This window comes from Indicator indicator, chromosome 2, assembly GCF_027791375.1.
Source record: "Indicator indicator isolate 239-I01 chromosome 2, UM_Iind_1.1, whole genome shotgun sequence".
NCBI lineage: Eukaryota > Metazoa > Chordata > Aves > Piciformes > Indicatoridae > Indicator > Indicator indicator.
Genome location: NC_072011.1, coordinates 13,148,203 through 13,161,322, shown reverse-complemented (window position 1 = coordinate 13,161,322; position 13,120 = coordinate 13,148,203). Strand labels below are relative to the sequence as shown.

General features: G+C 39.3%; 1 protein-coding gene across 1 annotated transcript in view; it reads right to left on the bottom strand.

The window, feature by feature from the left end:
- PDE7B (phosphodiesterase 7B) overlaps positions 1 to 13,120 on the bottom strand; it is an 88,849-nt gene that overhangs the window by 13,142 nt on the left and 62,587 nt on the right. Inside the window, exons 3-7 of the mRNA XM_054399221.1 lie at positions 10,812 to 10,963; positions 9,490 to 9,553; positions 7,852 to 7,947; positions 6,066 to 6,166; positions 4,529 to 4,660 (exon numbers count right to left, since the gene is read on the bottom strand). Coding sequence (XP_054255196.1) covers positions 4,529 to 4,660; positions 6,066 to 6,166; positions 7,852 to 7,947; positions 9,490 to 9,553; positions 10,812 to 10,963 — 545 coding nt within the window. The remainder of the gene's footprint in view (positions 1 to 4,528; positions 4,661 to 6,065; positions 6,167 to 7,851; positions 7,948 to 9,489; positions 9,554 to 10,811; positions 10,964 to 13,120) is intronic.

Genomic DNA, 13,120 nt, shown 5'->3' with positions numbered 1-13,120 from the left:
GTTCACACAATCACTGACATGTTGGTTTGGTACTTCTTTGGGGGGTGGGTGGTTTGGTTGGTTAGTTTTTGCTGTTTGGTTGGTTGCTTTCTTTTTTCTTTTTTTTTTTTTCCTAGTAGAAACTGCAGATACAAGGGGGAAAACAAAACTAACCCCAAAACTTTCTAACCATGCAAAGACTTCAGCACTTCTCCTTGCAAGAGATGAGACTCAGCACTTTGGATCAGCTCTGCAGTATCTAAATTACTTTTGACTGCAATTTTCTTCATTAGCCAATTTAAATATCCCTCTTCTCCTCTTGCCTAAATATATCAGCATGGACTTTTGCAACCCTACACTCTGACCAAGAAAAATAAGGCAATGTAATAGGACAGAACAACAAATTAATTTTGCTTCTTTCACTTCTGCAGTCCTGGGGCTCAATCCTGGTTCCAGCAGTCACTCTAAATCCACAGGTTGTCATCTTCCTACCTTAAGGTAAATCAGACAAACCTGCCTGCCTGTCACCTTTGGGTTTTGGGAAGGCTTACACTTGTTTAAGACAGTGCCTGTGTGCACCCTGGTCTAACTGCACCCTTGAAATGTCTCAGCTAAGGAGATCCCCCTCAGAGTGCCCCATGCCCCCATGTCCCTTCCAGCATGACGCTGCTACTTGCTGGGAAGAGCTGCTTCAGTGACACCTACCCCAACCAGAGAATTACACTCCATGGATGCAGTTGCCCTTTGGCCATGCTGAAGGCCAGCCAAAACAAGGCTCTGTGTGTGTGTAGGCATTCAAGAATTTGCCTGTGTCAATCTAATAGACCTCATGTATCCATCCCAGCATATTCCCACTTCTCTAAGTTTCTGCCCTTTGCCTGCTGCCACAGAGAGAACTTAAACTGAAGCTGCTGTACTGTCTAGCTTCCCACTTAAAGTACATTGAGGAGGGAAAAGGAAAGGTCAAGTTAACAGGCAACTGAGCATGAAGTCATATGACTCCCTTCTTAAATGCAAGGAGCTAGAATCCCTGAAGTTGCTGCCAACAATTAGTAGAGGCAACTATTGCACCTAGGAACTCTCTACAGCCTTATTAAGACTAATTGCCATGAGCTATCTGATTGCATAGGCTGGTGGGGAGATAACACAGAAAGGGAAACGTCTACATCCTAGCATGCCGATCAGGCTTCTCAGCTCTGCCTCTCCTACTTTTTTTTTTTTTTTAATTTTGTTTTAAACTGAGTAGCAGAGGCTTTTTAACAGCTGCACAGTATGAAGCTTCTGTCACAACTTCTGTCTAAAACTAGTAGATTGCTAAAACACAAACTTCATGAGGGAAAATCCCTGGGGTTTTTTAACTTAGACTATCTCAAAATCTCCAATCTGTGGCTTTCCCTGAGCCATTCAAACCACTGCACCCGACTTACTTGTTTGGAAAAGAATCACAGAATCACAAAATGTTAGGGGCTGGAAGAGACCTCAAAAGATCACCTAGTCCAACCCTCCTGCCAGAGCAGGATCACCTATACCAGATCACACAGGAACACATCCAGGTGGGTTTTGAATATCTCCAGAGAGGGAGACTCCACAACCCCTCTGGGCAGCCTGTTCCAGTGTTCTGTCACCCTCACAAGGAAAAAAATTTTCCTCCTGTTTCCATGGAACTTGCTATGCCTCAACCTCCTCCCATTGCCTCTTGTCCTGTCATTGGGCATCACCCAGAAGAGCCTGGCTCCATCTTCTTGGTGCACCCTTTACATCTTTATAAACATGAATGAGGTCACCCCTCAGTCTCCTCCAAGCTAGAGAGCCCCAGCTCCCTCAGTCTCTCCTCATAAGGGAGATGTTCCACTCCCTTAATCATTTTTGTGGGTCTGCACTGGACTCTTCCAAGCAGCTCCCTGCCCCTCTTGAACTGAGGGGCTCAGAGCTGGACACAATATTCCAGATGTAGCCTCACCAAGGCAGAGTAGATGGGGAGGAGGACCTCTCTCAACCTACTAACCACAGCCCTTCTAATACATCCCAGAATGGCTTTGGCCTTCTTGGCCACAAGAGCACATGCATGTCTAGATCCCTAGTGTCACCTGCTACACTCTCAAATATCTTGGTAATGCTGGAGATTTGAATTTTTTTGTGGAAAAGGATGATGCCATACATGCAACAGTCTCTTGTGGAAGTTACCTTGGAGATTACAACAAAAAGTCTTCAATCAAATAATATGGATTTAGTTTAAAAAGAAGCACTGAAAGCTCTGAAGTCATTGGTGATGACACCTATCTTCCTGACACACAATTCTTGTCATGCATGAAACATGACAAACACTTTGCATCTTTGTCAAATACTGTCTGACCTCATTTTGCAAAACCTTTTTTCCAGATGATTCCAATGTAAAGTTCTAATTTCAATGCATAAAGAGTCAAAAGCAAAAAGTCACCACAAACCAGGTGACCCTTAGTCTCACTTACTCTTGTCTCAGTGACAGCTGACTGCCAGCTACAATGAAACTGACTTGCTCTCATTTGATCATTTTTCTGATTAGTTTCAGCAGTTCAGTGGCTCTCCTATTTAAAACCAAAACCACTACAACTTTTTTTTTTTTCAGTTTCAAGCATGTTAAAGTACTAATCTTGAGAAGAACATAATTTATTAAAGATTAGTCACTGAGTCTCTATTTCTGACTAAAAGTGTCTTCAGCAAAGATTTTTCCCAGCATTGTTATTTTTATTGGCATCCATTACTGTTTGCTACTAAAATCTTTGGGAGCAATCTGGGATCAATTTCAGATAAAATATTGTAAGTCACACTTTCCAGTGAATGTCCTTAAACAGGATACTTTAAAAAAAATCACATTTGCTGTAGTGTCATTGCCTTTTCTAACCAACATTTGAAAATATATTCAAGCCCAGTTAGCTGAGCAGAAACCACCTCTCCAGGATACTAATATTTCATTTTACCTACATTTCTTTCAGATTAGCTTGAATTTGTAACCTAACTACATATTACTGTTTACCACCATGAATTTGTGAATGAGTTGTTTACACCTTTTCGCAGGACCAGGGTTTTTGCAGAACGGGTCTAGCCACTTGTCTTCAAAAGATCCTTAACATAACCTTCCCAAAGTCCCCTGGCCTAGTTCCCTGGCTTTTCTACCTCCCCACTCAGCTGGCCTGACATTTCAGAAAGACTGGAGCAATATGTACCAGACACCTATGCATATGACTTAATAAGCTGCATCAGCTCGTGACAAGACCAGTCACAAAGTTTTAAGTGTCTGAGCATTCCCATACCCTGGCTGGGGTTCCCACAGCCCAGCCTGCTCCTGCATCTCAGGGCAGGACAACTGACACAATCCACTTCTTATGGGAAAACCCAAATGTTGCCTGAGAAAGGGAAAACAAGGGAGAATCTCTTTCAAGCAGTAATCACATCACAGCAAATTCTTCATTTGCTAAGTATGTGTGGAAAGCTACCTCTCTGTTAGTGAGGCTTCTTCAGTTAGGTTAATTTTTAACTTGTGATATTTTGTTTCCAACACCTTATTACAAGTGCAGAAGTTAACTCTTCCAAAGGCTGGAAATCAAAACCACCTCCATTTTTAGCTATGAATTATGGTTAGTGCAATCAAAATGATCTCTAACATTGCTCAGTGTGTCTATGTATGCACAATGCAAAGAATAATGCATATATACATGCAAAGATTATACACATAGGACAGGTGTAGATAAAATCCAGAGCCACAGTGATTGCCATGGGCCATAACTACAAATATATTAAAAAATAAGGGCATTTTTGGTTTATTGGTAGTTACTGAACAAGAGGCTCTGTGGTTTTGCTTCAGAAAGCCTTCTGCTAGTGCATCTCAGACCCAGGAGGATGTATGCCAGGGGAAGGACAATTCTGTACTGATCCTGGGTGTATGTTTCTCTCTGAGATCTTTTACTGGCTGCTCTTAGAAACAGGATACTGGTCTAGACAGCCTGTGGTGTGACCTACAATGGCTGCTTTAAAGTTTTCTCTTTATATCTCTAGGCACATTTGTGTAAATAATCTATAACTTTTCCTTTGGTTTCATCAACCTTCTTTTTATTTTGCTTTGAAAAACTGCAGTGCTCATAATATGTTTAATTTTACTAGAGCCACATGCAGCAGAAGTTTCTTTTAATGCAATGCCAATTTAGAACACGCCTGCTGCTTTCCTCTCACTGAAGGAAGATGAAGTACACATTGGTCTAGCTGTGATTTTAAATCTCCCACCCACAGTTCCTACCCCAGATGATCTACAGCAGAAATAACCCAGGCAACTGATTTGGCTTAAATGTCCTCAACAAGATCTGACATTTTCACCCTTTTTCTCACACTTATCAACTTTGCTGCAAGAAGAGACACCCAAGGAGGAGCTTAACAGAAACTGTCCAGACTTTGATTTGTTGACTTGATTTGATCAGCATCTCCTTGTTGACAGATTTTGGCATTAAAGCTCACTGCAAATTGCTTAGGCTGTCCTTGACACCATTTTATATATTATCAACTTGATGAGGAGTTTTACCTGGTAGAGACTGGCAAGGTGGTGGTTAGTTTTGATCAGAAAGGGTTGGTTGACCCCTGGATGATCCACGTCATGAGCCGCAGCAGCTAGCAGTCCAAGCATGATGTCCAGTGGGGTGAGGAAGTTGGCAAGCTGAATGACACACATGAATCACAAGTACATGAACAGTAAACCAGCTGACATGATGGCATTGCTCAGTTTCATAGGCATTTGTACACAAATGTCAAATATGAAATAAATTTTGTGAACAACATGTTTAAGGTGACTGCTGAACAAACATCTATAAAGATAATCACACTACACTATACACTCAGATTTTATTACAGCTTGTAGTTCTTATCTTTTTATTGTTCATGGCAATACAAGGATTGTGGTTATAGAATTGCTTAAGCGTAATCTAAAAGATTCCATTAAAAACCCTAAAATAAGTACTCTAGCAGGTTGGCACAAGTTAGCATACATGATGAGAACTATTGCCTCACACAGCATTTAGTGATACCAATAACACATCAGGTTTTGATTTTCCAGCACAGCACTGTGTTGTAAAATGCTGCATTTATAAACTTCTGAAATTCATACTTGGCTGTTCAGTCCAAATACAAGTATTTGATTGTGAACATAATTTACCTTTCTAACTTCAGAAAACCTGCCCAGATTTTTTTTCTGCTATACAACTAATAATTCAGAAGCAAATATTGTTATTACTGGAAAAAAAAAAAACATAAAACAATCTTAGCATTTTCTGTTTGTGAGAGTGATGTAGTTATGAACAGCCCAATGATTCTGTACAAGGTATAGGTCTGTGAGCTGTAAAAAAGCATCTAAGATGAGAAATGGAGAGCAGTATGGTACAGATTCAGGATGTTGGCTGTTCTCCACACTTCTTGGCAGAAGGGACTTGCAGATCTTCCAGAAGATGGCAATACAGGGAAGCTGGGGCCTGTTCCTGTCCTCACCATTGTTATATTCTGGTCTAACAGTTTGCCCATTCTAGCAGAACTTCTTTCCATTTAAGTCAAGCCAGAGAAGATTATATTCTTATCCTGTGGCTCAGTACTACTGTGGCTTCCAGTACACATACAGCAACATCACACCCTGATGTTGTGAGAGCTTGCTGCAGCAATCAAAAGCTGCTGCTCACTCTCCCCTTTTCTGGTATTACCCTGCCCAGTTTTATATTTTGAAATATCGATGTGAGGAGCTTACATCCTGAGGCGACTGAGGCATGGGCTTCTGCTGGCTCTGAAGAAAGGACTGCAGCCACTGGTGGGTGGCTGGTGCACACAGTCATGGTAGCTAAAGCTCATATGACAGCACTTTGATATGTTGCCTGCATGATGAGAAGTGACTCCAGTAGCTTGTTTAGAATGTGTGTAATCTACAGCTGACTCTGCTACTGACTCATTGCTGACTTCAAGCACGCAATCATTTTCTGCTATCTGAAAATAGTTGTTTTTTTGTTTGTTTGTTTTCCAATCCTGGGGAAAAGATTTGAGAGTTATCTGAAAGCAACATCAGTGTGAAAAGTTGTCATTACCTTGGGCTCCCTCAGATAGCAGTGCATAGCTTGTGTGACATCAGCAGCATGGACAGCATTGTGGTATGGGTTTTGGCTATGGTAATCTTCTTGAACCATAACTGGGAACCAAAACAGAAAACAAAGATTCTTTTGTCTCTGAATGCCATGGCCACAAGTGGGAACTGGATTTAAAATACAATTTGAGGTTTTACAGTTGGCTACCTAAAGAGTTTCTTCAAAATAGCTGCAGCTTACTTAGACTGGTGCTCTTATTGGGATACCTTTAGAGAAAAAAATGTATGAAAGGATTTGTGAGGCCCAGGGGGGTATACTGGGTCTAGTTCATAAATCAACTCTTTCTTGCCTTAGTGAAGGCATTCATTCAGAAGTAAAATAAATAAAGAAGAGAAGCAAATTTATCCACAACAGAGTGCAATTATTTAGGCTGCTCTCATAGGGGAGTAATATGTCGTTAAGGCAGTACCACCTATTTTACAGCAGCAGGGGGTGAGGCCCTGATATCCTGGCATCATTTGTTATTTGAGTAACTAACTACAGTTAAAGGCATTTATATGTTCTCCAGGCAAAGAATCACAAGATACAGCACTAGGGTATCTGGAGCAAAATCTTCTGTGATCATTTTAGTCACATCTATATGCTTATTTTAAAATGCCAGTCCCTTGTTTTAGTTTGCAGTGCTGGAACTGGTCCAGTTGAACCAGGAGCATTCAACTTTTTAACTCTCAGCTTTCACTTGCACAGAAAATCATCAAGGTGAGTGCTTCACACCCACCTGCTCCTTCCAGCAGTGCCTGCACCATTAGATGGTGTTGGGATAACACCACATGAACACTGGATGCTGCATGTAATCTTGCTCAAAGAACTCTCCTAGACACAATCAAAATAATCAAACAGAAAGCCAATGGGAAAATTTCCCATGGCACTCATCTCCAGCATGGCGAATGCCAAAGAAAGTCCTAGCTTTTAGCTTGCTTCCAGCCCCACAAGCATCTAAAGTTACCGTAGGTAATCCTTTAAACCCTGAGTACCACTAGCTCTAATTATCTGAGTGTTCATTTCATGGCTGCCCACAGGAGTTAGAAACAGCAGGGAGATGTCATCTGTCTCCACACCAGAGAAATGTTTTCCAGAAGGAGTCTTAAAGAAGAGACCCTGCCTTGGAAACTCTGCCTGACAGCCTAACAAACCAGCATTCAGCTGCATTCAAAACATGATGCAAAAATTAATTGATTTTGGCCAATTTCTTCTTTTGGTTCACTGACAGCGTGGGGCTAATATTTTTGTTGGCAGTAACAGCAGCAGGGGCTTTCATCAACACTATTCAGTGCAGACAGCTTGATATAATTTGTTAAATTTTGCACAGAAGCTTTTAACTGCCCTGAGTCTCAGTGGTCTATTAGTCACTAAAATAATTACACTGCACCACAATTGTGCTGTGCATGGGTAGGTTCTGCAATATTTGTCTGTCTGTGTGGGCCTACTCAGATGGCCACATCTCAGCATGGCACACTGCTTTTTAAATCACCAGGGCAGTTGTGGTACTGGGGTGCTTCAGTCCAATGCTGGAGCCTTTTGAAGTCCCTCCACTGAGCTAATAGGTACTAACCCAAGTACCTGAGTGCCTGTAAATGGTATGCTAATACATACCACAGAAATGTGTTCCTGAAACATCTGCAACAATGTCACGATTTTATGGAGATACACAGATCAAGCTGGTGCCTTCTCTGATGTCTTATTTAAGCTGTAAACTTCATTTAAAGATGTCTTTGAGGTGAGCACTTACCTAAAAACCTGTGTAATGTAACCATATCTAACTGGAAATGGTGGATAAGTCCATGCACATTGAAGAGGTGACAAAGCAGTGTTACAAGACTGTTTCCTAAAAGAAGAAAAGAACAACTTTTGAGCTCCCTTAACATGCAGTTACGAACCTAGCAAGATGAAGGATCTTGGCAATTTCCTAGCTATTAGTCAGCTCCTATCACCTTGGATCCTATCATATGACACTTAGATGATCCTCACATACACAAAAGTAGCTTATATAGATGACTTCTACATACAATCAAGAGTTGATGGTACAGCTATACCAGTGGAGTACCATTCTTTTGTCTAGGTGGCATAAACTCACATTTGCTGTTGCTGTCTCAACAGAACACAGAAGGAAATTTGACACAGTTTTAACTGGAAATTTTTTGACAGGCTTATCTGAGAACCTCATCATCTTTATAATCCAGGTCTACCTCCAGAAACAACAGAAATGGAGAATGGCTTTTCTGCCACTTCACTTTGTACTAATACTGTACTAATTAATTAATTTCTGAGAAATCAGCAGTTTGTAATTAACTTTTTTATTTTACACATGGCTGTACAAATGTAATTAACTCACGTACCTACCTCAGCTACAATTGCATCTTGTAATGATGATGCAGACAGGAAAAATGAGTTGCAGCATTTACAATGTCAAGTCCCACTGTAATATTATACTGCCTTTACTGTGAATTCAATACTGGGAACATTGGCAAAATTCAGCTTAACTAGTGTTATTTGATTAACTACATATACACACAGGATTTTAAAAAGTCTGCACTGCATAATTCAGCAGCAGTGTCTCCAGAAAAGTTGGGGGAAAAGCTCCAAACCAACCAACAAACCCATAAAACATATAAACAACGCTTAAAGGGCATTTTTTGTTATTTAACATACCTCAGGAAAGAAAATAAATGTATGTATGAAAACAACATGGAAACATATTTGGCCTTGACTACTGGGCAGGAGTACAGAAAGGTAGTTTAGAAGAATTATGCTTTCACTTCCCTTCCCATTTGCAGGCCTTTCCACTGTTGAATTACCCTCTGAACTATTTTTTTTTTCTACACCTTCTGCCTCAGCCAAACCTAATTAGATTGGGGGTGAGGAAAGAGGGATCTCATTCCTGTGGGCAACACAGAAAAGAGAACACCTAGCCACTGGTGTGTGTGTGTGATATTACAGGTTATGAGATAAAACATTTCACAGATTACTGTCATAATGATTTTCCTAAGTTTTGCTGCTGAACAGAAGCAAAGGTATCTTCAGTCAAAGGTATTTAATAGAAATTGACAGATTACAGAGGTCTGGACCTATCAGGCAATGTATCAATCAAGGTATATTTAAAGCACCTGTGGAATTTCCCAGGTAAAGGAAACTGCAAGACCTCCCTGAAAAGGTGACTGTAACAAATGCAGGAGATCAGATTAATACAAACCCACACTTTCAGTGTTATCCTACAGTTCAGGAAAAGTCTGACAATGTTCATGGATATGATTTTAAGAGAAGTTAACTGTGGCAAATTTATGTTCTGTAAATGGGAAATGTTTAGCAATTAATTAATTGGACATTAATTGACTGGATATTAAAATAAAAACTTTAAAAAATTACTTACCGTTTGTCAAGCGGTCAAACAAGAAAATGTCAAAATCCCACATTCCCACTTTGGACAGCATATGCTAGAAAAAAACAACCATGAAAAGTCAGATGATTGTCATATCAAACTGTAAAGCAGATTCAAATTGTTATTCCACTTAATTGATTACAGATTTGGTTGCTGCAGCTATAGGTTCAGGAAAGTTATAGACACCTTTGAAGTATCAGACATCAGGAACCAAATTTAGTTATATTGCATAAAATATCATGTGCACTTTTAACTGAGGAGGTTTTGAAATTAACACTAAAAACACCTTCTAAATGATGCTCAAAACACGGAATAATATAAAACAAAGTATTATGAAAATATTTCCGATTACTGCACAACTGGGTTTGTTTTTTTTTTGGTTGTTCTTTTATGCCTCCAAATTAATTCAGTACAAATTCTCTTAGGCTTTTATTAGAGTAAAATACAATTTTAGCTCATGGTAAACACGAATTACATTTGCTAACCAAACCTATACACAAGATTAGCTTTTAAAAACTAAGATACAGTGCTGCTGTGAAGCCCACTAAGCCACAAAGAAGAACCCATCACGCCATCATATACAGTGTTTTTACAGCTACATTGGTTCAGTCAAGACTATCTGGCCTGACTGTATGACCTACAATGGCATGTGTATGAACAAAATGTATGTTCAGTCCAATCACTTAGCTTGTATTCAAACCAGATCTGGACTCTTAATTACTTTCTAACACCTGTCATAAAATTTTCTCTTGCAGAGAATAAAAATTGCCTAGGCACATAATCCCGATGTCATCGGTTGAGCAAGTTTTCATCAGAAAATGCTATTCAAAGCAACTAGAAGGGCTGGAAAATAAGAGAATTATATTGTGATTACTACGAAGCTCTTTGCAGTCAATTCTCCTGGTCTGCCATTACAGAGACCTATTGTGGGTTGCCTAATAGCTGCTCCATACCAACGGGGAGACAGCTGTCTTTTTTCAAGTGGATGAGCTAAATCCTGTGTCAAGGCTGCACTTACTTAGATCAGTAACTCACCCAGGGATCTTTTATCCTTTAATAAATCCAGATTATAATTTCAGTTGAGAGAAACGGAAAATGCTGAATAGATTTAGACATTTTCTTGTTGCTTTGAGACTAAGCTTTTAAAGCTGTAACCACAAAAGAGGAATGGACAGTCTGTTTGCTGCAAGGCAGGCAAGTTACATGGGTCAGTTAAGAAAGATCAGGCATACATTTGTTGATCTGAAGACTGAAATAAACCTGACACTCTGGAATATTATTAAAAGAAATGGAGATCTGGAGACCCCTCTTACCCTTGCTTGACCAAGATAGTCCTCATCCAGTAGGTACAGAGAGGTTTGTGGTATGATTCCACGCAGTAACCGGGATGCATGGAAATACCGCTGGAAACTTAACAGTCTCTTCACTTTTTTCTTGGTTCCAATTTCCCCTGAGAGTGTAGTATCTGTAAAAAGCAATCAGTACAGAAACCATGAAATCCAAGATGAAGGATGACATTCTCAATTATTTAATAAAAAAAACAGCAAAAACTTTAAAGCATTGATACAGAAATCATAAAGTTCATGCTTCTTGCCAATCCACATGAAGGAGCAATATTGAGCAGCTGTAATACTTCAGCGTAACATATTTGTTTATTTCAGAAAGGAAGTATGTTCCAGAAAAAAAAAGACTAATGCAGAACTTGGAAGATCCAAGTTCAATATACTACCTGCCACAGACTTCAATATGATCCAGGCTAAGTTACTGAGGGGAGCTGATATATTATGCTATATAAGTCACTGTTGGGGGGTATGAGTATGTTTAGAGGGAGTCTGAATGGCTAGGCAGAATTAGGTATGGGAAAGTTACTCTTACTCTTCTGTGCCTGTTTCCTAACTATACAACTGAAAATAGCATTACCTTGCTACTTCAGGGGAGTGTCACTAAAATATATTAAAATCACATAGCACTAGCATACAAGGTGATCTTGTACATAAAAGCAAAAAAGTGACATCAAAAGTCACCTCAAAATACAGTTTGACAGCCCAAACGTATGACAAGTTTTTGGAAAAGGAGAGAAAAGGAAAAAAAAAGGAAGTAAGAACAGGTTGATAACCTTATTGTATTATCAGCTGTTCTTCTTACATATTAAGTCAATTTATAAATGAAGAAAAAAAATTAGTTCTAAAGTTGGGAAAGCAAATATATTCAGCCAACAGAAGCATTTCTGGTTATGAAAGAGAATATGTTCTTTTCACTCAGTGGCAGGATAATTCTAAGTCTCTAATGCTGTATTCGGCGATTTTCCTACAGGAGACACAAAATGTGACACAAAAAAAGAGGCACTTTTTATACAGTGATTGTCAGTAATTAGGAGTAATTAAATTACCTTAATGTTAGTAAGAAAAATATGCAGGCTTCCTAAAACTGTAATTTCATCTGAACTTTTAACAGAACCTCATGTAGAGTTGTGGTGTTTGTATTTTGCAGTCTGATACATGTTTTGGAAAAAGAGAGGACACATTGTTCAAAGGCACTAAGAATCAACACAGTTTTATTCATAAAAGGAACCTTGTAGGAAACTGGAAATGAAGCACTTCTTTTACAGAACAGTAAAGATTGCTTGGGATAAGAAGCTGCATAGCAATTCAAACTGGATTTTCCAGTTAAGTAAGAGCTCAGGAAAAATACCAGCGGATTGAAGATGACTCTCACTATTCTGCTACTTCTTTTTATGAAAAACTTTCAAACATCTGAAACTGTCATGCTGTGAAATCAAAATATGACTTTACATGCTGGTTTTATGTGTATTTTTATTCTGATAGGTTTTGCAGAGAAGTCATCAAGATGCGTTTTTTTGGGTCATAGATGGTTCAGTATTTGATTTCTCCAACAGCAGGTATGTGAGCACTTTCTGCAGCAAGTTTCTTCCTCAAGTAATCCAACAGCTATTGAGTGACACAAAGCCAGTAACAACAAAACAAGTCTCACTTCTTGTAGGCAGTCCAGCAACTTTTAATAATGGAAATAATTTTATTGCAACTTGACAAGCCATGTGTTTTCAAGAATGCAAGCAGTAACAATGTCACTACTGTACTAAGCCTGAAGGTTAGATTTTCATTTATGATGTGCCAGCACCTGCCTTAATTCTCTCACGCATTTTAAAAGCTGGAACAATTTCATGGCCTGTTGAAGGAGTGAGTAATGTAGGTGCTAACAGTTGCCCAGTGACAGCAACATGTGGAGGAACTGGTAGACTTGTTTTCACATTTCATTTATATAGTGCTTCTAAGAAGTGGCTGGCATACAGATTAATTCCTGGTTAGCAAAACACCTTTTAAACCTATGTCAGCTGTTTCTTGACTTCCCAACTCTCCTACTTCTATCTTTGCCCACAAACTGTCACTGCTTTCAGGTAACAAGTTTAAATTGTAAAGTACCAAACACTCCTCTTTTGTATACTAAAAAAGAGTAGTTGCTCCAACTAATTTTTATCTAAGTTAATATCTGGTGGCTTTTTGTTTGTTTGTTTGTTTTCTAGTTAAAGACAGATATCTCCAAAACTCACATATAGAGTTGCTGAGGGTGAAGTTTGGCCTGAGTCCCAGCAAGTTGCTGTAGG